The sequence below is a fragment of the Meriones unguiculatus genome, chromosome 7, assembly GCF_030254825.1.
Source record: "Meriones unguiculatus strain TT.TT164.6M chromosome 7, Bangor_MerUng_6.1, whole genome shotgun sequence".
Lineage (NCBI taxonomy): Eukaryota > Metazoa > Chordata > Mammalia > Rodentia > Muridae > Meriones > Meriones unguiculatus.
In genome coordinates, this window is record NC_083355.1 from 108,925,510 (window position 1) to 108,950,327 (window position 24,818).

Sequence of the window (24,818 nt, forward strand, 5' to 3'; positions counted from 1 at the left end):
ACTGGCATAGAAACAGAATGGTAGATCAATGGAATCGAATAGAAGACCTAGAAATAAACCCACACACTTATGGACACCTGATCTTTGACAAAGATGTCAAAACCATACAATGGAAAAAAAAGATAACATCTTCAACAAATGGTGCTGGTCTAACTGGATGTCCACATGTAGAAAAATGCAAATAGATCCATACTTATCACCCTGCACAAAACTAAAGTCCAGGTGGATCAAAGACCTCAATATAAAACCAGACACACTAAACCTGATAGAAGAAAAAGCGGGGAAGAGCCTTGAACTCATGGTACAGGAGACAACTTCCTGAACAGAACAGCAACAGCACAGGCACTAAGAGCAACAATCAATAAATGGGACCTCATGAAACTGAAAAGCTTCTGTAAAGCACATTGTTGTCAAAACAAAACGACTGCCTACAGAAAGGATTTTCCCAAACCCTATCTCTGACAGAGGGCTAATATCCAAAATATATAAAGAACTCAAGAAGTTAAACAGCAACAAATCAAGTAATCCAGTTAAAAAATGGAACCTGCCACAGAGGGCCTCTGAAAGCCTCTGCCCTGCAGATTATCAAAGCAGATGCTGAGCCTGATGGCCAACTGTCGGGCAGAGTGAGTGGAATTTTAGGTAAGAAGTGGGAAATAGCAAGAGCTGGAGAGGACAGGAACTCCACAAGGAGAGCAACAGAACAAGAAAATTTGAACACAGGGAACTTCCCAGAGACTCATACTTCAACCAAGGACTATTCATGGAGATAACCTAGAACTCCCACACAGATGTAGCCCATGGCAGTTCAGTGTCCAAGTGGGTTACATAATAATGGGAAGAGGGACTGCCTCTGACATAATCTGATTGGCCTGCTCTTTGATCACCTCCCCCTGAAGGAGGAGCAGCCTTACCAGGCCACAGAAAATGACAATGCAGCCAGTTCTGATGAGAACTGATAGACTAAGATCAGAAAGAAGGAGAGGAGGACCTTCCCTATCAGTGGACTTGGGGAATGGCATGCATGCAGAAAGGTGAGGGAGGGTGGGATCGGGAGGGGAGGAGGGAAGGGCTTATGGGGCATATTACAAAATGAATAAAGTGTAATTAATAAAAGTTAAATAAAAAATTTTAAAAAATGGGGTACAGAGCTAAACAGAGAATTCTCAATAGAGGAATATCGAATGGCAGAGAAACACTTAAAGAAATGTTCAACATCCTTAGTCATCAGGAAAATGCAAATCAAAACAACCCTGAGATTTCGCCTTATGCCCATCAGAATGGCTAAGATCAAAAATTCAAGTAACAACACATGCTGGGGAGGATGTGGAGAAAGGGGAACCCTCCTCCATTGCTGGTGGGAATGTAAACTTGTACAACCACTTTGGAAATCAATCTGGCACTTTCTCAGACAACTAGGAATAGCGCTTCCTCAAGATCCAGCTATACCACTCTTAGGCATATATCCAAAAGAGGCTCAAATACACAATAAAGACATTTACTCAACCATGGTTGTAGCAGCTTTATTTGTAATATCCAGAAGCTGGAAACAGACAAGATGCCCCTCAGTTGAGGAATGGATACCGAAATTGTGGTACATCTATATAATGGAATGTTACTCAGTGATAAAATCAAGGAAATCATGAAATTTGCAGATAAATGGTGGGAACTGGAAAGGATTATCCTGAGTGATGTATCCCAGAAGCAGAAAGACACACAGGTTATATACTTACTCATATAGACTTATAATATAGGATAAACCTACTAACATCTGTACACCTAAATAAACTAATCAAGAGGGTGGACTCTGGCTAAAATGCTCAATCTCCATCCAGAAAGGCAAAGAGGATGGATATCAGAAGAAGGAGAAACCAGGGAACAAGTCAGAAGCCTGCCACAGAGGACCTCTGAAAGGCTCTGCTCTATAGATGCTGAGACTTATAGCCAACCATTGAGCAGAGTGCAGGGAATCTTATGAAAGAAGTGGGAAATAGTAAGATCTGGAGAGGACAGGAACTCCACAAGGAGAGCAACAGAACCAAAAAATCTGAGCACAGGGGAATTTCCTGAGACTGACACTCCAACCAAGTACCATTCATGGAGATGACCTAGAAGCCCTGCACAGATGTAGCCCATGGCAGCTTGGTCTCCAAGTGTGTTTTGTAGTAATGGGAACAGGGACTGTCACTGATATGACCTGATTGGCCTGCTCTTTGATCACCTCCCCCCTGAGGGAGGAGCAGTCTTACCAGGCCACAGAAGAAGACAATGTAGTCACTCCTGATGAGACTTAATAGACAAGGATCGGAAGGAAGGAAAAGACCTCCCCATGCTTTGGGAGGGGCATGGGTAGAAAAGGGGGAGGAAGGGAGGAATGGGGAGGATAAAAAGGAGGAAGCTACAGGGGGGAAACAATGTGAATAAAGTGTATTTAATAAAAAAAATAAAAAGAAACTATATTAAAAAATAACAGAATTTAAAAAGTGATTCGACAATAATAACTCCTTGTCACTTTTATATTTATTTAGTGTGTGTGCATGTGTGTGTGTGGATGAGGGCTTACAGGTACAGTGACACATAAGTAATAGCCAGAGGAGAACTCATCTATGCTGCCCTGAGACCTTTATCATTAATTTCTGTCCCAAATGAATATTGCCTTGTTTTATAAGACATCACATGAGGCATACACTAAGCATATTGTCATACATCTTGTATATATGCATTTGAAACTGTCATACTGTATAAAAGTAAAGAAGAGAGGGGCATGCTTTTGTTCACTGTCTGAAATTCACATAAGGTCTATTGTATTTTTGCTTATACCCAGATCTGAAATTTTCAGTTCTAAACCATAGAAAATACCTTCCTTTTGTACCTAGCAGTTAACAATATCACATAGCAGAGTGCCCAGTAAAATCGACACTTGTGTAGATGGAAAAGGTGAAGTCAGCCAGTACCACTGTCTAAACACTAAATAGCTGTAGAGATTCTGACTATAGTACTCTGGATTTTAGGTGATGGGATATTATATTACTGATAGTAAGTCAGGAAGGTGAATATGAATTTACAATGGACGTAGTATACCTGGTTTAGAGCATGTTCATCAAGGGGCTGAAGCACAAAGGGTTTAGAGTATTGGTAATGCTATTGGGCTTTGCTCTGCCCAATGGTGCTCTCTAATACTAACACCCTTGTGTAGAGTTCTGGGACCTTTGTCTCCATATTGACAACTGTTATATAGCCTTTGCGTTTCTCAGCCCTGGACAGTGAATAGCACTGCACCTCCTGGGCTTAGATATTTACTCTCCATGCCTACATGTACCAGCCCCCAATTTTTCTTCAGTATATTTGAACACAGATCTTTAAATTTCTACTTTAGAAGTGGCACATTTTGCTGATGTAACTGACATGTGCTATACTCCTGGAAATATTTGTTGAGTATGTAAAAATGATTAATATTTTGCCATCTGAAAGGATGGGTAGCTGCGGAGCATGTCATTTAAGATGAGGCAGCAGGGAGATTGCAGTCAAACATAGATGATTTGAATGTGACTGTGACATTGAGCTAGCTTGTGATAGGATATCTTATTTACTTGAGCGACATTAACATTGGCTAATAGAGATCCCTGCAGAAGGGTGTGAGCTCAGGGTTTGAAAGATAGTGAACACTTCTCATTTAGCCAAAAGCTTTGTGTTGATTTGGTGGGGGCTCATCGCTGAGAACGTAACTTAGATGTGTAGTTCCATGGTGTAATGATGGGCATTCTGGATTCTGACAGTATAGCTTAGGGTAGTGTGATTGTCTCTTCTGTTTTGTTTCTTCAAGAATGTCTTACCTGTCCAAAGAGCAGCTGCACGGACTCTATGCATTTTTCTACGATACAATCGTAAACAAGAACAGAGGCATGAAGTCATTCAGAAATTAATTGAACGTAAGTAATAATTTTAGAAAAAATTTCTAAAGTAGCTGACCTTAATTACATCTTCAAAGCACTGTATGTCAGCTTTTGAAGATAAATTAGGCTGATGATGGTAAACATCTGGCTTTTATTTGAATTTTGTAAATTTCAAAGATGAAAATAGTATTTAACCGGAGCCTTATTTTGTGAATTCCAACACAAGAGAAATTAACATACATAACATATGTTGAAAGACTAATTTATGCTTTGATGAAATAGCATTTGGAACTAAAGAACGAATAGGGTATTTTAAAATCTAATAATTTATTATCGAATGCTGTTTTTCAGTATTAATCGAGTGAACCATAGTGGGCTTGTAATTTTTTCTTGTGGTATTGACAGCACATAGTAATGTGGATGTGAGCCATAATGATTTAGAAACCAGGTTAACACATACAAATTCATTGTGATTTGTTAGGGGATAAAATCATGGCAAAATCTTTAAGGCGTTAATTCTGGTAGCAAATATATACATTTGTTTAGAGAGTTTATCCCTCATTGAATACTTGGATTTGACTACAGCTATGCTTAAATGCTTTTTAATAAAGCTATTATTCAGCAAAGACAAAGAAGAGGACCTTCTATCTATTAGAACTTACCATTTTAATCATGAACCACCACTTTTCAAGAAAACAAGTACTTTTGTAAAATTTACTTAGAAAAATTATGCTCAGTATATTTTGGTTTTTCATTTCATGGCCTGTTTTGTTTTCATTTTTCATTAGTAGGGATTTACATTTAGAATAAGTTACATTTTTAAAGATTCTTTGGTTTTAAGTATGAAGAACTTTGCTTTTGCACATTTATGTAAAAATGAGAAAATTATTCTTCAAATATTGACTAAAAATACCATCAGTAATCCTGTTTACATATGACTTTATCCACATCAGACACTTTTAAGGAAAAAAGAAGAGAATAACGAGGTTAGATTTTAAAGACTTGGAGGGTTTGTAGACTGCATTTAAATTGGCTTAAGTGACTGAATCCCATCATATTGTTTTCCAGGTTTAAAAATGATTCTATCTACAGGGTCCTCAGCATATAGGTGATGGTCAGACATAGTGACTCTAGTCATTTGGCCATCACAGTCCACCCATCAGTGCTTACTGAAGTTTATGCAGTAACAATAAGCCCTTTCCTAGTTTTTGACATGTAATTATTATAGTCTGCAAATCTAAAGTATATAATGACTGTTTTTCTCTTGTCCTATTGTATTTGTTAAATAAATTGCAGATAGAATGGAAACTTTGTATGTTTTTCGCTGTTTAGCTTTGTAATCTATAATATAGGAAATATGAGGTTGTGGTGTTTTTGTTGTTTGTAGAATTGGGCCAAGGAAAAAGTTATTGGAATAGACTTCGGTTTTTGGATACCTGTGAATTTATCATAGAGATCTTTTCCAGATCATTTTTCTGCAAATATTTCTTTCTACCTGTTATTGAACTAACCCATGACCCAGTAGCAAATGTGAGGTATGTATCACTCTGCAAGGCTTGAAAACATTGCTTTCTTCCTTCATATGTCCATTATGCTAAATGTTTGTAAACCCTTCTTCTTAGTTAATCAAACCAATCAAGGAATCGATGCATGCTCTCAGAGTCTAAGTAGTTGGTTTTGAAAGTTGACGTGTTTATGGGATATAGCATGATGATTTTTATAATATGGATATTACATGTAACAATAAAATCAGGCTAGTTAGTATTTTCATTTCCTCAAATATTTGTTATTTCTCTGTGTTTAGAAACTTCAGCCCGCTAGTTATTTATAAAATATGATAAAATAATGAGCAGTCATCTACTGTATTGCAAAGATTACAAGATAGTTCTCCTACATCAACTGGATTTTGGTACCCTTTGCCTACCTCCTTCCAGCCACCCTTCTACTTGCTAATGACTACCATTTTACTATTCACTGTTTTAGCTTCCACTTCTAAGTAGGAACAGGCAATGCTTATGTCTTCGTGTCTGGCTTATTTAACTTTATGTAATACTTTCTTGTTCCATCTGTTTTGTGGTAGGGTTCCATTTTTTGTTAGAACTGAATAACATTCCAATGTGTTTATATACCATATTTTCTTTACCCAGTTGTCTGTTGATGGACATCTCTGTTGGTTTCATAATTAGTAATTATGGTTAGTAATTAGTCTTGGGATAAAATGTCACTTTCTTAATTGGTATTTCAGATCTTTGTTCTTACTGGGTTGAGCAAGCACAAGTCAAAGCCAGCCTACCAGGCTGACTGAGTAAATATTATTAATATGATAAAAGCCTTAACAAGTATTGCTTACTAAAAGCTCTAGTTCCTAAGTTCAAAAACTTTATAATTTTGTGGGCCCATGAATCATATTTTCTAGATGTTTTGGGTAATAAAGAGTGATTTATGCTTTTTGTGCTTCTCATGTGAATGTTTTAACATTTGATTTACTGAGTTTAGACACCATCAAGGCTGGGAAAATCTTATTGGTATTCAGAGGGGCCTTTTCTCCAGTGGCAGAAGTGAAGGCATTTCTCCAGAGGGGACTTGAGGGTTCTTAGTGTTCCCTGCATCTGTGCTGATCAGTGAGTGAGATGGAGGCAGTTAGTGCCCAGTGTTGAGAATCGCAGAGAAGAGCTTCTTCACCTCTTCAGATGCACAGAATCAAGGGTTGTTGTGTAGGAAAAGCTCTTGGCTGAAGGTATGCAGAAACAGCATCCCAGCAACCCTTGGGATGGGAATTAGCTGCCTCAAGATTTGTCAAGGAAATGCAGAGCACTAACCTGGAGAACACATGATGAATGGATGACTTCAGCAGCTGTGAGAGAGACAGCTGCCTATCACCCCTCCCCAGAACCAGCCTGAAGAGAGGGAGAGCTGGAGTCTAACAGAGCAGCTGTCCTTCTCCAGGGAGGCGCTCTTTACTCTTGGATCTCTGCTCACCTCCCTGGTATTCTGTAGCCTCCTTGTTTCTGCTTTACCCAGATGATCTACACAGTGGTGGTGCCTTAGCATGTTTCCCATTTCTCCTCTTCTCTCGCTGCCCTTATTATGCTAGTGATTTCTCCATTCCCATGCCTAAACCATCATCCTAATGCATTCCTAACTTAATCCTCACAAGGACATCCACCTGGACAGCAGGCTTACTGTGCCAGCTGCAGATTTACAATTCCCGTTGCATATGTCATAGGTGTTCCCAGACTTGATCTTTCTAGCAATCATGCTGGGTCTGCTTTGTCTGCATCTCATTAAGCAAATGGTTCATCTTCCCCTGCCCAGGCTAAAACCCAACCTTCTTCATTCTGTCATCCCATTGCAGTCCTTTTGTGAGTCTTTTGCCACTCACAAAAGACATGCAGAGTGTAGACTTCTCTGGGAACCTCTGCTGCTGCTTCTGGCCCAAAGTACCATCATCTCTTGCTTGGGGTTTTCTCTATAGTTTCTCTTCCCTCCTTAAGCACTTATGCTTTAATCTCAAAACAGCATAGAATAATTAGGAGAGTTAGGTTGGATCACTTTACTCCTCTACTCATACCCTCCAATGCTTTCATTGCATTTGAAATAGAAGTCAGGTTCCAAGCAGTGGCTCATAGGGCCCTGCATGAGCTTGTCCCTTGTCACCACTGAGGTCTACTAAGCTCATCTTTGCTATAGTCTGCCTCAAGGCTAGTTTGCTAATTCAGAAAATCACTAGGCAAGCTTTCCCTGTTGACCACAAATGCTTTTTCAGACACTTGAGTGGCTTGCTCCCTCATTTTCTAGGTCTTCCCTTAAATATCATCCTTTCAGTGAAAACATCACTGGCCTCTAACACCGCCTTCCAGACTGACTCAACACCAGACAGACATATCCATGCATTCTGCCTTCCTTGCTCCATATGAGAATGCAAACCCCTGAGGATTTTGTTGGCTTGATTCAGTTTTTGTGTCTTGGTATTCAGAACAATGGCTGCCTTATAAACAACAGGCACTCCACACATGCCTGTTGCATGGGCAGATGCCCTGTGAGGCTTCTAAAGGCTCTCCTTTCAGTTACACATTCCTATTACTCTCAGTAATTAAACTCGCTCTACCCACAGAATGAAGCTTTGCTACCTGCTCCCCAAAGTGAAATCAGCTCTGAAGATTCCTGCAGACATGCATCTCCTCCAGCAGTTGGAATTGTGTGTGAGGAAACTCTTGTGTCAAGAAAAAGATAAAGATGTCCTGGCTATTGTGAAAAAAGTAAGTGTCTCTCCTGCTGAGACAATGTGTCCCACAGTATGGCAGTGTTAAGCTCAGCTTCCCCACCTTAGCTGGATAGGGTAACAGTTTTTGCCAGTGCGGTAAGAGTGAATAAACAGCAGAGTGGGTGTTGGCCACTGCTGGCTACACCAGTTCCTTTGAAGAGCATTTCTAAAGGGTAATCAGCTTTTGTTACTAGCAGTAGAATTCCCTGCATGTGTATGGGGCTGAGAACCTATGAGGTGTTTGTGAACCTGGTCCAAATGATGACCTCATTCCCTGGGCTTTATAAGTTATCACAATTCAGTAAAATTAGAGAAGTCATGTTTTCTAGAAGAGTGGGGGAAGAGCCCCTCAGAGTGAATTCAGTCACCTGTTTGACTTTGCAAAGAAACACTGGCTGCTTGAGAACATGCTAGGTAGCGGAGTCTCCGCCATGGTGATCTGGCATTACCCCAAGCACATCTTTTTCCAAACACCCTAACCTTATGCCTTATGATTTTGCTCTAGCATGAGGGCTTGTTATATGGATTATTTGGAAATGTTGGAAAACTAAGATAATAAAAAAATTGGGTTAGTGAGATCAAACTTTAAAATGCTTCAGTTCTCAAAGCTACACTTAATATGCAACTGTTATAATATTAATAAAAGGATATGAATGGGTGTGGCTTTGGACACATTTTTGAATGTTTATTGGTGGTGAAATATTAGTTTATTAATATCATAGTATAAACTCTTCTCTTTGAATCCCATGGGGAAGGAAATTTTTTTGAGAAATAATTTGTTGATTGCATCCTATTACTGTTGATTCAGCTATAATTTCTAAAAACTTTCCTTGTAGACGGTGTTAGAGTTGGACAGAATGGAAATGTCTATGGATGTGGTAAGTACACTCTACCTTATGGTAAAGAAATATTTGCAGTTAGTAAAAAGTTGTCACCAATGACTAATGTCACTTTAAATTTTAAGCAGCTTCAGAAAAAAAATTATGAGAAAGATTTGTTGGATCAAGAGAAAGAAAGAGAAGAACTGCTGTTTTTGGAAATGGTATGTTGTCCCCCCCACCCCTCCTTTCTAGTTAGTCCTTTGTTAGTAAACCTAAAACTGATTTGTTTCAAGTTTACATCGTTGTTCCCTATTTCCTAAAAGACTGAAGAAAAGTCTTGATTTTCTGAAGTTTTACCTTTTATAAATTAGAAGAAAAATTAGTTGAGAATGTTTCAGCAAAATGAGTTTCTTAAGTGAAAATAGTGTATAAGTAACCACATGTATACAGTCCTAGTTGAGCCATTCCCACCTGTTCCTGGCAATCCATCCTGAGCATCCATCCTCAGCATTCACCCTCAGCATCCATCCTTAGCATCCATCCTCAGCATGCATCCTCAGCATCCATCTCAGCATCCATCCTCAGCATCCATCCTTAGCATCCATCTTCACTATCCATCCTCAACATGCATCCTCAGTATCCATCCTTAGCATTTATCTTCAGCATCTATACTTAGCATCTACTGAATTAATTTCTTGCATTAGAGCAACCATATTTTTTAGAATTCATGTGACTTTAAATTATACATCCCGGGTGCCAACAATACTAACAAGCTTTTCATTTGTTTGTTGGCCATACTAACTTATTTTTTTATAGAGGCCATTTTGAGAATTTAAAGTAGGTTGTTCACATTATTATTGAGTGCTCTTTTGTCACATTCTCATCTTGTGAACGTTTTCTAGAAATCTGACTTTCACTTGATTTTTAACAGTCTTTAGAAAAAGTTCTAATTTTGATGTTCATTTTATTTTTAATTTTGTGTATTTGTGTGTGTATGCACATAAGTGTGATTTGCCTTGGAGGCCAGAACCGGGCATCAGGTCTTCTGGAGCTAGAGTTGTAGGTGGTTGTGAACTATCCACTGTGGGTGCTGGTAACCAAACTCAGGACCTCTGTAAAAGCAACAAGTGCTTTAGCCACTGAGTCATTTCTCTAGCTCCACAGTCTAACTGATTAAGCCTTTGTTTGTTTTTGTTGTTGCTTTTTCAAGACAGGATTTCACTATGTAGCTTTAGCTGTCCTGGACTCATTTTGTAGACCAGGCTGGCCTCAAATTCACAGATAACCTCCTCCCTCTGCCTCCTCGAGTGCTGGTATTACAAGTGTGTGCCACTGTGCCTGGCTGGTTAAGCCTTTCTTTTATGATTGCTGTTTCCTTTAAGAATTCTTTATTTAACATCACATTTTTCCTATACTTCTAGAAATTTTAGTTTTGAATTCTTCACTTAGGTTTTTACCCAATTTTAATCTAATTTTCATGTATTTTTTACTTTTTCCACCTGAAAAATCTAGCTATTTTGGCCCCACTTATCAAAAATCCCTTTTTGCCACTAAATTGCCTTCCTACCTACACAAGTGTCATTCATCTGTGTGTTTCTGACTCACTCTTCTGCTTTACTGGTTTGTATGTTTATTTTTAGGCAGTACCAACTTGCTTTAGTTACTGTAATTGTAGGTATTTTTAAACAATAAAATAGGTTATGTTTTCAAACTTTTTTTTTAAAATGCTTTGGCAGTGTAGGACCTCTGCATTTTGACCAAAGGTTAAAACCCCAGTTTGTCAACTTTTATTTATCGAAAAGTTATTGGCTTTTAGTTGTGGTTGTGTGAGCTGGGTTCAATCTAGGGCCTGGGCACGTAGCTTAGTGTTAAGGCATATGCTTACCATTCAAAGCGCCAGCACAACAAAAGCAGACATACAAAAATGTCAAAGCAAAAGTTGTATTTGCATCAACATTTTTAGTTAACAAACAAGATAATGGTCCTCATACTGACATTTTTATACATATACAGCATTGTACTTTTCCCTACCAAATACCTTGGTGGGGACCTGTGGTAGGGAGGCCACAGCAAAGTAGGGAAAGCTCTGCTCTGAGTATCAGGTGCTATTTGATGACATTTATAACTTTTGGATTAGTGGAAGGCAGTGTCCGCTAAAAAAAATACATTTAAAAATTTTTAGTTATGTGTTATGTGAACAAAGAAGGCAGAGAAGGGAGTCAGATGCCCTGGAACTTGGTATAGGTGGTTGTGAGTCACCCACAGTGGGTCCTCTGGAAGAGCAGTACTTCTTCTCAGCCATGGAGCCCTCTGTTAAATACCCTAAAAATACATTTCAAAGGTTTGCCTGACAGCTAAAAGGCTATTAGAGCAAGTACAGAGGTGAGCAGTGGTGCCTGTTTAAAGGACTAAAGCTAGCCCAGGCGGATTGGGCTCTTCTCAGCAACATTCCACTCCCATAGCCAGAAGTGAGGTCAATCTGCCTTGCAGAATCTTTGGTGTGGAAATGCCATTTTCCTGAGGTCTTTAGTTTTGTCTATGCATCATACTTCAGTAAGATATTTTAAATATGTTTCGTAGACTTTTCTCTTCCCTCTCAATCTCTTTAAAGAAAAAATATTTTGTCATTTGCCAAATGGGATTGAAATAACCATGGTTAAATAACCATGGTTAAATAAATGTGCTGCTGCCAAGAACTGGTAAACACCTTGTGGGAAATAAATGCTCATTACGGAATGAGCAAAGTCACTGTTTATTTGGACAAACTGGCAATATTCTGTGACACTGCAAGGCCACAGAAACAAAACAAAATGAAACTCCAAATTCTTTAAACATGAGTACCAAAGAGGAAGCCCACTTTTTAAAAAGGCATTTTTGTGAGACATATTTGTTGAGAGTCTTTTTCCCCTGAACAAGCTCCCAAGCTGCACCTGTAACATGATGCTGTGTCCCAACAGGAACAGCTAGAGAAGGAGAAGCATCAGAATGACGGGAGGTTGCCCAGTGACAAAAGCTTTGAGAAGAAACGTGAGTGGTTCTGTGTCTTCCCAAGTGGTTACAGAGTCAATGTTAGAAAACTGGGAGTCGAGGGCCCTTCCTGGGAGTCCTAGTCTTTCTACTACATGCAAAAGAAAGGTCAAGAATAACCATTGATGTTTAAAAGAAAAATCTTGGCACAGGCAAGCTGTTAATCTAGGTAGCAGCCTGGAGGACAAAGATGGAGAAGAAAAAGAGAACAAGCCTCCTGTTTGAGTTAATCTGGAATGGAGATCAACCACAGGGCAGACAGGAGGCTGTACAGTGGGAGGGGAGCTTTAGAGGGAGAGTGAAGCCCAAAGCATCAGGGAAGCATTCTGAGAAAAGCAACAGGGAAAAGCAGGCCTTTAAAGCTGCGTGCCTGCAGCTCTTTTTAAGCAATTGCATAGAAGCCAAGAAGCTGGGAACGAAAAGTATATCATTAAAGTGATAATTATACCTCCCATCTCTTTATCAAGGCAAATCTGCCTTCCTGAAGTATGATGGCCCCTAGCCAGGTTCTTGACCAGCCCAATTGGATTAACTCTGAAGGAGCAGACCCAGGCTCCACCCAGAGGTAGATTCCATTCTTTTGACCTTTGGGCTACTGATACTGCAGTAATATTTATATTTTTGTATTCTGAAAGACTATGCTGAGTTTTAATTTGGTAGGGAAAATTACTTTACTTTCTAACATTTTTTAAAAAAAGTTTGTTTTTGAAAATTGCCGGGTTAATGTGGTATAGGTATCAGGAGTGCATAAAAAATAATAAAAGTCAATAGTATGAGCCTCGGAGCCTCTGGAAGGGAAGCTGAATGTTGGATGTCAGTTACAAGGTTGTAAAGTTGAACTACGATAGCGGAGACTGAAATGTGGACATATATATAAAGTAAGAATAGTTGGAGAATAGTGCTGATAAATAGATAGTGAACTCTACAGGAGTCAGATGATATTATGCAACTTAAAACAGAGTTTATTTTAGGCAGAGACTCCAGGACAACAATGCAGAACTTACCCAAGAACATCCCCATTTCTGTTCCTGGACCCTCTTCTAGCACCCCATCAACAAGTAAGAAATGATTCTTTTATGTTTCATAAAATGTTTTTCCCCACCCCCATGAGACAGGGTTTCTCTGTGTAGCACTGGCTGTTCTGGAACTCACTCTGTAGACCAAGCTAACCTCAACTCATCGAGATCTGCCTGCCTCTGCTTCCTGAGTGCCAGGATTAAAGGGGTGCGCTGTTATTGCCCAGCTCATAAAATGTTTTTTTAAAGACAAATTTTCTTAGCGTATCTATTTATTTACTTTTTTTAATTGCAAAAACAAAAATGGAGATTTATTCAATGTGGCTATATTGGGAAGAGGAGCAAAGATCCAGTGATATCCCCTTCCCTCACTGTTGAGTCCATTTTCAGGGTCCTGTTATGAGGTTATAGTTTAATTAGAGGGTCATAGTTATGCATCTCTGAGCAGTCAAGGTCAAGGTATAGTCCTGTGCATCACTGACTCATTGTCTCCTATGTCAGGTGATCTGACAGATGATATATCTCTTTCTAAGACAAAAATTTTCCCTCTGCTCCCTAGAATTTAGCCTCTCTTCTCCATTCAAGAAACTCCTGGGGCCATTCTAGTTTGTTTGGGCCCACTGTTTCAATATTATGTTGATCAAAAGGTAGGACAGGAATGTCTGTGTAGGGCATCTTTATTCCTGCCAGGCCAGTCACACTTTCCTGCTGTGAATGTGCCCTTAGCTTTTGCCAGCTGAGCTTTCAATTATTCTTAATGGTGGTTAGAATGAGAGCTACTCCAGTCAGCTCACACTGAGGAGTGGAAACTTGATTCGTCTGGGTTTTTCTGGAAATGGTAGGGTCTGAGGAGGATTGTGGGGTTGGAACAGCTAAGGGGAAACTGAAAATTGCATTTTCCTTCTTTCTGCTTTACTCTAGGCAAAGAAATCAAGAAATCCAAATTGATTCGAAGCCAATCTTTTAATAATCAAGCTTTTCATGCCAAATATGGCAACTTAGACAAGTGTGCTAGGTATGTGCTATCAGCTGTTTGTTATTAACTAGAGTTTTTATTTTGTGGTCATTATATATATTTACATGAAATATTTATATCACTATCATCAGAATTAATTTTGAATTTTTTATGGTCTGACAGTTGGTCACTTTATTAACACACTAAAATACGTGTTTACTGTTTATATAAAGATAAATATCTTTGCACTGAAAGAAGACTATTGTTGAGCCATCATATGAAAATATCATAGAATCTACTCATTTATGAGAAAAGTGGAATATACTGTATATAATTCTTAACTTCCAAATGGTTGTGAGCATGCTGTATTTGCCAACAGGCTGCAAATTCATGTGCATTGTATCATTTCTACAAATAAGAAACCACAAGCATACTTACCCAGTGAGGTGGTCACAACAGAGTTCTGATACTAGATACATATTTGATTTCCATTTATTGTCCAAGTCACAATTATAAGCAGTTAAGATTAGAAGAGGAGCAATATGATTAAACCACCGTTATTTGTTATATGCATATAGATTTTAAGAGCTGTAGGTTATTGGAAAAACAAAGTCATTCTAAGAAAATGTGAGGTTGTTGTCACAGACCTATATACAAGATCAAGCTAGTCAGTATTCTAGCATGGAAGGCTTAGGGACCCCTGACTCCTTACCTCTGACTGAGGAGCTCCTGAAAGCTGATGGTTTCTGAGGGACCAGAGTCTCTTTTTTTCAAGGTTGTGGCCCCTGTGCGTCAACTCTGTTCTGGTGGATGTTGCCACACCTATGATTTACGGGCAACACAAATTGTATTTGGTAGGTTATTTTAAAAAGAAAGGAAAACATGAAGTTGGAAAGGTAGGGAGATAGGTTGAAGTGGGTCTAGGAAGAACTAGAGGGAGGAATATAGGGGAGAAAAATGGTCAAAATATATTTTATAAACTGGGTGGTGGTAGCCTACACCTTTAATCCAGAATTTGGAGGCAAAGGCAGGTGGTTCTCTGAGTTCAAGGGCAGCCTGGTCTACAGAGTCCAGGACGGCCAGAGTGATACACAGAAACACTGTTTCAAAAAACAAAAAAACAAAACAAAGCCAAAACAGCAACAAAAACATTGTATGAAATTCTCAATTAATAAAAATATTATGTTAAAAAGAAAGCAAAAATGCCTTTAAAATATTGTTTAAGATAAAGAACATGTTGAAGAAAAATGTTTTTTTTTTCTTCTGTTACTAATTATACTAGTTCCAGACTTTCAGCTTTAGCTTTTGACATCATCAGTAGATGCATGCATTTTCCTAGCCAACAGTATTCTCAGGATGTAAAAATAGGATTTTAGCTGAAGATAAGCTAGTCCTGGAAGGCTTTACCCATCTTACCTAGCTTTGCTAAGTAAGTAAAGAAAATCTGTAGTTCTGATGAAACAAAGGAGATACTTTTAAGTTGTAGAAAAATTGTGAATTTTGAAGCATGAAATGTAAAAAAAAAAAAATAAACAAAATAGGCATATTTCATAAGAAGTAGAAGAAAGCATTTATAAAACAGATTAAAAGCCCCAAGTATTAGGTAACTAAGATTGAATAGTGGTTTTAGGTTCTAACTAAGTAACTTTTTTTCTAGTAAAACCTCCGCCTTAGCACACTCGCCTTCCGCCACAGGGCTGGTGAGGACTGCCATGCTGTCACTGACGGGTAAGCAGCTCCGTGAGGGTAATAAAATGGCTACTGTAATGAAGTATTGCTTTCTTTAAACAGTTTATCCTTCCAAGTCTAGAAATGATGTTCTTTTTTTCTAAATTAATTTATTTTTATTTCATGTGCATTGGTGTTTTGCTTGCATATATGTCTGTGTGAGGGTGTTAGATCCCCTGGAACAGGCATTACAGACAATTGTGGGCTACCATGTGGTGCTGGGAATTTAACCCAGGTTCTCTGGAAGAGCATCCAGTGTTCTTAACTACTGAACTATCTCTCCAGCCCCTGATATGATGTTTTTCGTAAACATGTGTCTTCATCAAGTCTGTAAGCAATTAAAGTTTTTCTGTCACTAGGGAAACTGAAGTTCCCTTTTCAGCTTCTAAGACCATTTAATAAAATAATTTATAGACAGACTTGAAGCTTGACAGCAAAAGGGACAGGACAGGCAAGTTTTAAATCTTATTAGCTTCCAGGAGAAGAGATGTAGGAGACAAGAAGAGAAAACCATGCAGTCTGAGTTAAGCCAGGCTGGCAGACAAGTGAGAAAGAGTAAGGAAGTCAACAGAACCAGAGAGAGCATATCTGGGCTCTGGCTAGTATCTGATAGAGACAAGAGAAGACAGAAAAGTTAGGCCTTTCTGAGTCAGGACTCAGGAAGTTGGGCAGATCCAACATAGCCTTATCCTCAAAGGAGCTTATAGGAACTGCCCTAAAGGGAGGGAATTCTGGGAAGAAAACCACATTATCTCATGTAATGCTAATTATTCTTCATAGCTCTTTAAGCCTGAGTTGTGGTCATGCAGAGAATGGCATGCTTTTATCTAGAAGTAGATTCTATTCTTTTGGCTAAAAGGTGATCATTTCTCTTGATGGGCCATTAGCAGCTGAGGAAATACTTGGCCATATACTATTTTTTTTTTAATTCTAGTAAGACTCACAGCATAACACTTGTAAAGAGAAGAGAAGGACTAATGGTAGGGCAGCTTGACCATAGTCTCAGGGCCTGCTGAAGCATAGACAGACATTTTCCAGTAATTTGTAGGGAAGTTGAGCAGATTCCATTTGCCATCTTATATAACTGGCTAGAAGACTCATTTAGTGGTGAGGCTGTAAATGTTCTAGCCACTGTGGCTAACTACAGTCATTCAGCTCTGTTTTAGTGTGACAGCAGCCATAGTCATTGCATGCCGAATAAACATGACTGTGTTCCATAGCATCTCAAGGACCTAGGCAGGCATTTGTTTCAAAGTCTACAGTTTGCTGACTTGTGGACTCTATAGAAGAAGACAGAATTATTCATAAAAGGAAAACAGAATATATTACTAAAAATTACTTGTGGCTATATGCATTGTTCTAATTTTTATATTGGAACTATTGGTTGAGAGTTATAATAATTATTGATAAATATCAAAAAAATAATAGTGACATTTAATTTCAGAGGTTCTGAAATCTTAAGAGTATAGTTATATTTTATTTTTAAGTCTTATTTTGAGTATTCTGCCTTTATTTTTACTATGTTCACTTTATTCTTATGAAAAAGGTTTATTTATACAAGATAGTTTGTACACAGTGTTTTTATGAATAGAAACTTTTTTATAATTAAAGCATTGATGTCCACACACAGAAATCAACATGGTAGACCATGATTATCACTAGAAATCAGAAGTGCTTTGATCATGAGAATTGTTTAATGATGTCATTATTATATCTGGTGGTATATTGAAAAATGGCACTAGACCAGTTGGGTACCTATATTAAGAAAACACAAACTTCAACTCATATCTCACCTTATATGGAAACAATTAACTCAAAATGTAAGCTTAAGCATGAAAGGTAAAATTAAAAAATTTTGAAGTAGATATGGAAGGAAGTCTGTATTTTAGAGCAGATAGATATTTATATTAACCAGCAGAAAAACAGTGACATACTATATTTTGTCAGAATATATAACCCTGGGCTTTGAGATAGTGTCATAGAAAAACACAAGTGTGTGATTTTCCTTATTTGAAAATTATTTATATCAAAAATATTCAGAGAAGTCTGAGCCAAGGCAGCTAAGCTTAAACAGGACAAAAGATTTGAGTGTGAAAGTTTGAAGAACATAGAGAGGGAAGTGTCTGAAAATATGTTTACATCACCAATCAGTAGGGAAATACACTTAAAAACCAAGAGAAAATGGGCCATAGCAGTGTATGCCTGCAATCCTAGCATTGGGAATGGGAGGCAGGTGGATCAGGAGTTCATCTAGGACTGTAACATCCTGATAGAGGCTAGGAGACACTGTATCAAAACAAAACAAAACAAAACAAAACAAAACAAAACAAAACAAAACAAAGCAGTAGCAATGAGAAAAATTCTGTACAGCTTGCTGCTCAGCAACATGCCCAAAATTCACATGTTTATAATATTAAGTTCAAGGATAAAGAGCACTCTTCAGACCTCCATATACAGAGAGGGAGAGGAAAAGAAAAGAGAAGGCTTTGGCAATTTCATCTGAAGTTAAACACACTCAAAAACTCAGCACATCTGTTCCAGCATTTACTAAGAAGTATTAAAACATATATATATATATATATATACACAAATGTTCATAGCGGTTTTATTTATCATAGTCAGTAACTGAAACTAGTAAAATGCCTATCAGTAAACTTTTAGGACAAATGTTAGTTAGCCCATGCATACAACACCAGTTATGAAGCACTAATATACCTATATAGATGGATGTCAATTATACTGATCAAGTGAAAAAGACAGTATATTCTGTATGAGTCCTTTTATGCAAAATCCTGAAAAATGCAAGCTAATCTTCAGTGAGGGGAGAATCAGTGGTGTGTAGAAAGAAAAAGTGGAGGAGAGGTGATTAAGATGGACCCAGGGGGACATTTGGTGATAGCATGTTTTCACATCTTGATTGTGGTAATGGCAGTGGCTTATACATATGCCAAATCTTTACTGTTTGCAAATTATGTATATAATTTATAACACTGATTTGAGAAGAGAAAAGCCCACTGTCTGGAGTGTTTCTGAGTGTATCAACACCCTCCGTCTTTCCATGTTACCTCCAGATGACTCATTCCGGACTCGCAATACCAGTACTGTTCCAGCTTCCTTTTCTTCTAACCCTGTCTTGCCCAGTACTTCCCGTGGGACAGGTAACACAGCCGATCCAAAGGGTAGTGGAAGTAAAGATGCACAGCCTCGGAAGGCTACCTTGTGAGTACCAAGTGATTCACTGCTAAGTGTGCTCTTTAGCTCTGGGCACCTTCCTTCCCACCTCCATACTTCAAAGAACTGAAAATGTCTCTAGTGGGTAATGTTGTAAGATGAACGGAGCTGTAATGAGAGCCTTCACTGTGCTAGTGTGTGTAAGATGTCTTATAGTAACATACGACAAAGACATTATCTGCCAGGTACATAAATACCTAATTGTAGTATCTAATTACCTGGTATTCAGAAAGGTGGATACTGCTGGTGCCACTTCGAAATACCACAACAGCACAGGGCCTGGAAGCATGGGCTCAGTAAGCTGAACACATCTGTAGACAAACTCGTGTTTTGAAGTCAAAGCTATAAAGGGCCTGTTTTCTTCCCCATGGTTCTTTTCTGTGTGCTATTTGCATCTTGTTTGAATTGTTTTTTTTTAAACATTTAAAAGACTGACACCCCAAATTCATCACAATAACACTCCAAGGATGACCAGACTATAGTTACAACTCTATAGTTCTGTGGTTTCATACAGAGCACCCATTCACATCCCAGTGAAGCTTAGCAAGTGTCAGGTTTCCTCTTGAGCACATCGTTAAATTCATGAGCATTTCCCTTCTCCTTTTTTCCTTTCTTCCTCCCTGTGTCACTCCCTCCTTCCCTCCCTCCCTTTCTTCTTTCCTTTCTGTTTTTGAGACTGACCATGTAGCTCACTCTGGTCTAGAACTTGAGATCCTCTTGCTACAGCCTCCCAAATGCTGAGATTACAAGTGTACCTCACTATGCCCAGCTCACATTTAAAAAAAATTATTTATTTATTATTAATTATAGTTTATTCACTTTGTATCCCAGTTGTAGCCCCCTCCCTCGTCCCCTCCAAATCCCACCCCTCTCCCTCTTTTCCACCCATGCCTGTCCCCCAGTCCACTGATAGGGGAGGTCCTCCTCTCCTTCCATCTCCTCTCTGCCTGGAGAGACCCTTTTAGGAGCTGGTTGTAGTATAATTTATTTTAAATTCTGATTGGCCATTGAATATGCACAAATAAAAACATATGTACCCCATTTCGTTCAGAATTCAAAAATAAAGATATCGAATGGTGCTCAGAAGACTGTGGGACTAAATACTCCAAAAATAATCATAGAAGCAGGTGATTCCGATACTGCAGAAAAAAATGGTGCCAACTTGAAGAGTATTCTTTCTACAGAAAGACTTAGTGCTGTTTAGGAGCCATGGAAGCAGAGGTGGCATGGTTTGGTGGTCTGCAGCACTTTCAGGTGGAGCCATGTAGCCAAATTCAGCATGAGCAAGGCCATGGTGTATTGGTGAGCCTGGCCCTTGGGACTGTGCTCATCTGTCACACAGCAGGTCTGATTTATAGCTCATCTAAGACATCTAAGACGCCTCTCAGTTCCATATCCTGAGATCTTTCTCTATCACCATAGACCCTCTTCTTTTGCTGCCCTGAACATGGGAGCATCATCAAAACTAGTTTTGTTTTTTTAAAGACCTCGGAACCAATATTTTTGTGGCAGTGTTCCTTTGTTTCTGTTACTTTATGAGTTCTTACATTGCTGCGCACATCTTTCCTTTTTGCAGACTGAATTTTTTAATTTCCTCTTTTCTTGTATAACTTATAATTACCAAATGAATCTAGAATAAAGATCAATGAGATCTCAGAGTTTGCACTTTTTCAAGTCACCTGAGGGAAGGCTTGCTAGCCGCATTCACAGGTGCTCCATCACCCGTGCCTGGTGCACAGCACCTGGCCGTTCCCACACTGGGCTCTCACATGCCCATTAGTTGGATGGGTGGTTGCTATCCACACTGCTCTTTTTTCAGAAGTATTATCCACAATTTAGAAACTGTCATATTCAAATTGGAAAGAAAAAAAGTCCTCTTTACTGAAAATAAGTCAATGGAGTGATTGCAGAAAGTGTTACCTCAGTTTTTACTTTTTTTTTTTTTAATTTGCATGTATGTCTGTATGAGTGCCACATCCCCTGAATCTGGAGATACAGAGAGTTGTAAGACGCCAGGTGGATGTTGGGAATTGAACCTGGGTCCTTTGGAAGAGCAGCCACTGTTCTTAACCACTAAGCCACCTTTCCAACCTGTGCAGTGCATTTCACCTGCCTTACAAACACCACCTCTGCTGTTAACCAGCATTGTGCCATGAAGGAAGTACAGGCGTGCAGTTTTGCTTTTGTCTTCTAGGGCTGTGTAATTTCCTTCATGGTTATACAAAATTTGAAAATGTAAGAAAAGTTGTGTAAGTTAAAGGGGATGCTGTTAGGTGTGCACAAGATGATCTTTGATAGTTACAAGTAATTCTGGGTAATCTGTAATGTGTAATTTTCTCTTTATCAGAATTCTCATATTGTATTCTCAGAGTAGCATGTTTTATGCTTTCTTTTTGGTCTCTTTTTCCTTTTCTTTCTTTGCTTCCCTCCTTCCTATTCATTTCCTTTTTGTATCAGAAAATCCCGAAAATCTAATCCTTAGGTCAAATGCTTGGTGATGAGGCAAGCAGTCAGTGGAGACTGCGATGGTGGAAAAAGCTACAGTGACGGCCAGGCTTGTGAGAGTATGGAAGGAAGAAAGGAACATCATGCAGCTGATGTGAAACTTACCGTATTTGGAGTTAGATTCCCTAGGAGGTATGACATGTGTTTTAATATGGGCTCTGAATGCCAGTGTTCAGTGCAGTGTGATCAGCTCCGACCTGAGGCATGTACTGAGACTGTGGACCTCAGAGACATGACAGAGACATGCTTGTCTCTGTGTGAGAGACTGGCTTTTGTTATGCTAAGTTGTAGCATTTAGAAAGTCCACAACCCCCCCCAAATGAGCCAACTGCTTGGGTAACAACTTGGGCCAGGACACAGGAGGTAAGGAAGACACTGTATTTCCTCAGAGCTCTCTAAGCCAAGCAGAAAAGTCAAACCAAGCAGCTGCCTGTGGTCCTATGGGTCCTGGGATTCTGTGACGGTATCAGCACCTGGACTGCCCCAGTCTAGATTCGGCAATGAAAATCTGCAAAGATTCATGAAAACTTCAGCGACAAATACCTTAAAAATGATAGATTGATGATTTCCTTAATTCCTAGAATTTCTTTTATAAATGCTTTGTTTACATTTTAGATTGTATCTCTCCTTAATTTCAAATGATGAATCTAGTTTGAATCAGCTGTTCTTCCAAGCTATCATGCTCACGCCATGTCAACAGCACCCATTTGTACTAATGCTAATACTTCCATCAAAATTTGCCTGTGGAGCATATATTGTCCTTATCTTTAAAATGTCAGTTCCTGAGATAGAATGTATGAAGCTATTGTCAGCTTCTCTATTTCAAATGCAATCAGCATATACCTATATTGATATCAGAAAATACTTGTTTTTTAAAGCTGTGTTGATGTATGATAAAGATGATCTAATTTGTGAATGCATACGTGTGCGTGGTCACTTTTTATAATGTGAAATGGATAATGAGCTTCCTTAAAATAAAGCAGAGGTTAACGAGATACCTGCACTTGTGAGAACATTGTGAAATACTTTCCTATAGTTCTTACTCTATAAAGAAGGAGCAGTTTATCTTTAAACAGTGAATAACCAGAACATACTGTATCAACTGTAAGTGACTCAGGGACAGTTGCTTATTGCTTCTTCATTCTTTGTCATCCCTTTCCTTCCCCATGGCCTCTTTGGGGCACTGTTCAGGGAATCAACACCCTTCATCAGGGACAGTCAGGTCAGAAGTGAAGGTCCAGGAGCCGTGAGAAATGTGACTGCCCTGCATAAGGAAATTCAGTTTGACTAGGTTCCATCTCCTACTAGCATTAGTAATGCGGAAGCGAATCTGTTGTGGTCTGGAGAATCCATTGTGCCATAAGGGAACATCAAGGCTGCATCAGTTTTTCCAGTACTATGGTTCAAAGCATCGGCATTGACTGTTTACGCTAGATAAATGGTGTTTCGATTTGATTGTTTGTTAAATAATACACTTAGTAGTTATAAGCTTTTCATATTCCTGTTATATATGTGGGATAAAAGAAAGTGATATGACAGAGACTAGTCACCACTGCTTATAAAATTGGAAGTCAATTGCTTAGGCATTAAATTTTCAATTAAAACAGTTATTCAAAATTACTTTTGGAAGTATTTTTTTCACAAGCATTAAAACCTTCAAAAATTTTTTGAATCTTTGTAAAAATTATACCCCAGAGACTGACATGCAGGAAGATTAAAAAGCAAATGAGTGTGAAGCAGGACCATGGGCCTACTCATCTGTTCATTTTATCAGAAGACTTGACCTTCTAACTAGGTGTGTCTCTGCTTCGTCTGCGCTGTGCTGGCCTGCCTTTCACTGCATTGGGCTGCGCTTGTTTCACTGTGATACAGCCACAGGCTTCCTTTTCTACATTCATCTCTCAAAAATAAGAAAGGTGACAGAACTCTCTTTTAAAATTTCTTTTCCTGGTCCTGAGTTTAACTCCCAGCATCCGTATGGTAGCTCACAGCCATCTATAACTGTAGTCTTGTAGGATCTGATACCCTCTTCTGGCATGCAAATAAACATGCGAAAAAAAAAAACAACAAAACAGCCATATACATAAAATAAAATAAATCTTCAAAAAATAAGAAATAAAATTTCTCTTTCTACTGTTTTCCCACAAACACATGTGAATAACTGAACACAAGCACCCAAGAAAGCCAGCTAGAGCCATCCTCTGTCTGTTTCTCTTCCTAGGCCCCAGACTAGTTTGGTCCTAAATGAGCATCTGTTAACCCTGGAGTGACCACAAGAGTGAATCAATGATAAGATAGAGGCGAGGATGTCTGGTTTAGACCACCTCTTGATACTACGTCCTACTCATGTTACTCTGGATTTGTCATCAAGTAACTAATTAATAAATTAATTTTAAATACATATACACATTAGTTAGCTAATACAAACGCAGCTCAGCGTTGAGTCAGCACAGCTGACATTTCGAGACTAGTTGGTCTCATCTAAGAATCTCTGATTTACTCCTAACATGCTGTCTTATTTTTATAAGATAGAAAATGACTACCCAAGAATGCTTTAGAGGTATCATCATTTTCCTTTTATATTGGGACAAAGTCCACACTTACTTTTGTTTAGCCACAGCAGGTGACTGAGGCAAAGGACAAATCAGCAGTCCCTGATAGATGCTTTAGAAAGAGAAGATAGAGTAACAGGGACTTGGGGCTAGAATAAGAAGGAAGGATTAGCCCACTGTGGGCCACTTGCCTTGGGCAAATGTTTTCCTCCTGCTAAGATAAAAGGTTTGACAAATTCACCATGTGCAGTGGACACTATAGTCAAGGCCCTTCATGCTATCATGGCACACAAAGATACTTCCTTAATCAGCAGTGAGCAGGCCTATATTTTTGTTGGCAAAAGATGAACATACCTGAGACTGTAGTCATCTCTATACCAAAGCAATTATATAATTATAAAAGGTCATTGTTAGTGTGTCCACATATAAACGCTTATGAAGAAAAGAGTGCACAGAGAAAAAAAAGTCCCTGTCACTCATGGAAGTCAGGATGTGGCCCTTGTTCTGGCCCCTGTTTGTCTTCCTTATAAAATGAAGCATTGAATGGAAAATCTGTGGCTCCTGTGATGGACCCATGTGACTGGAGGATCACAGGATTGACTGGGTGTCATTGAGCCAGGCATTGTGGTCAGGACTGACTATGGTGATTTCATGCCAATCTTAATAGACAAGAAAGAACCCTGTGATTAATTAAAAACATGCTACATCACACACAAAAAGCTGAGCATGGCATTGTACACCTTTAATTCTAACACTCAAAAGGCAGAGGCAGGTGGATTTCTGTGAGTTCAAGGCCAGCCAGGGCTGTATTGTGGCCCCTGCCAGT

The 24,818-nt window shown here is 38.9% G+C and overlaps 1 protein-coding gene across 6 annotated transcripts in view; it reads left to right on the forward strand.

The window, feature by feature from the left end:
• Ppp4r4 (protein phosphatase 4 regulatory subunit 4) overlaps positions 1 to 23,061 on the forward strand; it is a 99,104-nt gene extending 76,043 nt beyond the window's left edge. For 4 of the 6 annotated variants that reach the window (XM_021649446.2, XM_060388098.1, XM_060388099.1 and 1 more), the window contains 11 exons: positions 3,824 to 3,929; positions 5,281 to 5,428; positions 8,008 to 8,152; positions 8,994 to 9,035; positions 9,122 to 9,199; positions 11,936 to 12,005; positions 12,977 to 13,063; positions 13,943 to 14,036; positions 15,634 to 15,704; positions 18,776 to 18,923; positions 21,393 to 23,061. In XM_021649446.2, coding sequence (XP_021505121.1) covers positions 3,824 to 3,929; positions 5,281 to 5,428; positions 8,008 to 8,152; positions 8,994 to 9,035; positions 9,122 to 9,199; positions 11,936 to 12,005; positions 12,977 to 13,063; positions 13,943 to 14,036; positions 15,634 to 15,704; positions 18,776 to 18,923; positions 21,393 to 21,417 — 1,014 coding nt within the window. In that variant the 3' untranslated portion in view covers positions 21,418 to 23,061. The remainder of the gene's footprint in view (positions 1 to 3,823; positions 3,930 to 5,280; positions 5,429 to 8,007; positions 8,153 to 8,993; positions 9,036 to 9,121; positions 9,200 to 11,935; positions 12,006 to 12,976; positions 13,064 to 13,942; positions 14,037 to 15,633; positions 15,705 to 18,775; positions 18,924 to 21,392) is intronic. The other 2 variants (XM_060388096.1, XM_060388097.1) reach the window with 2 other exon arrangements.
• Positions 23,062 to 24,818: the final 1,757 nt, after the last annotated feature.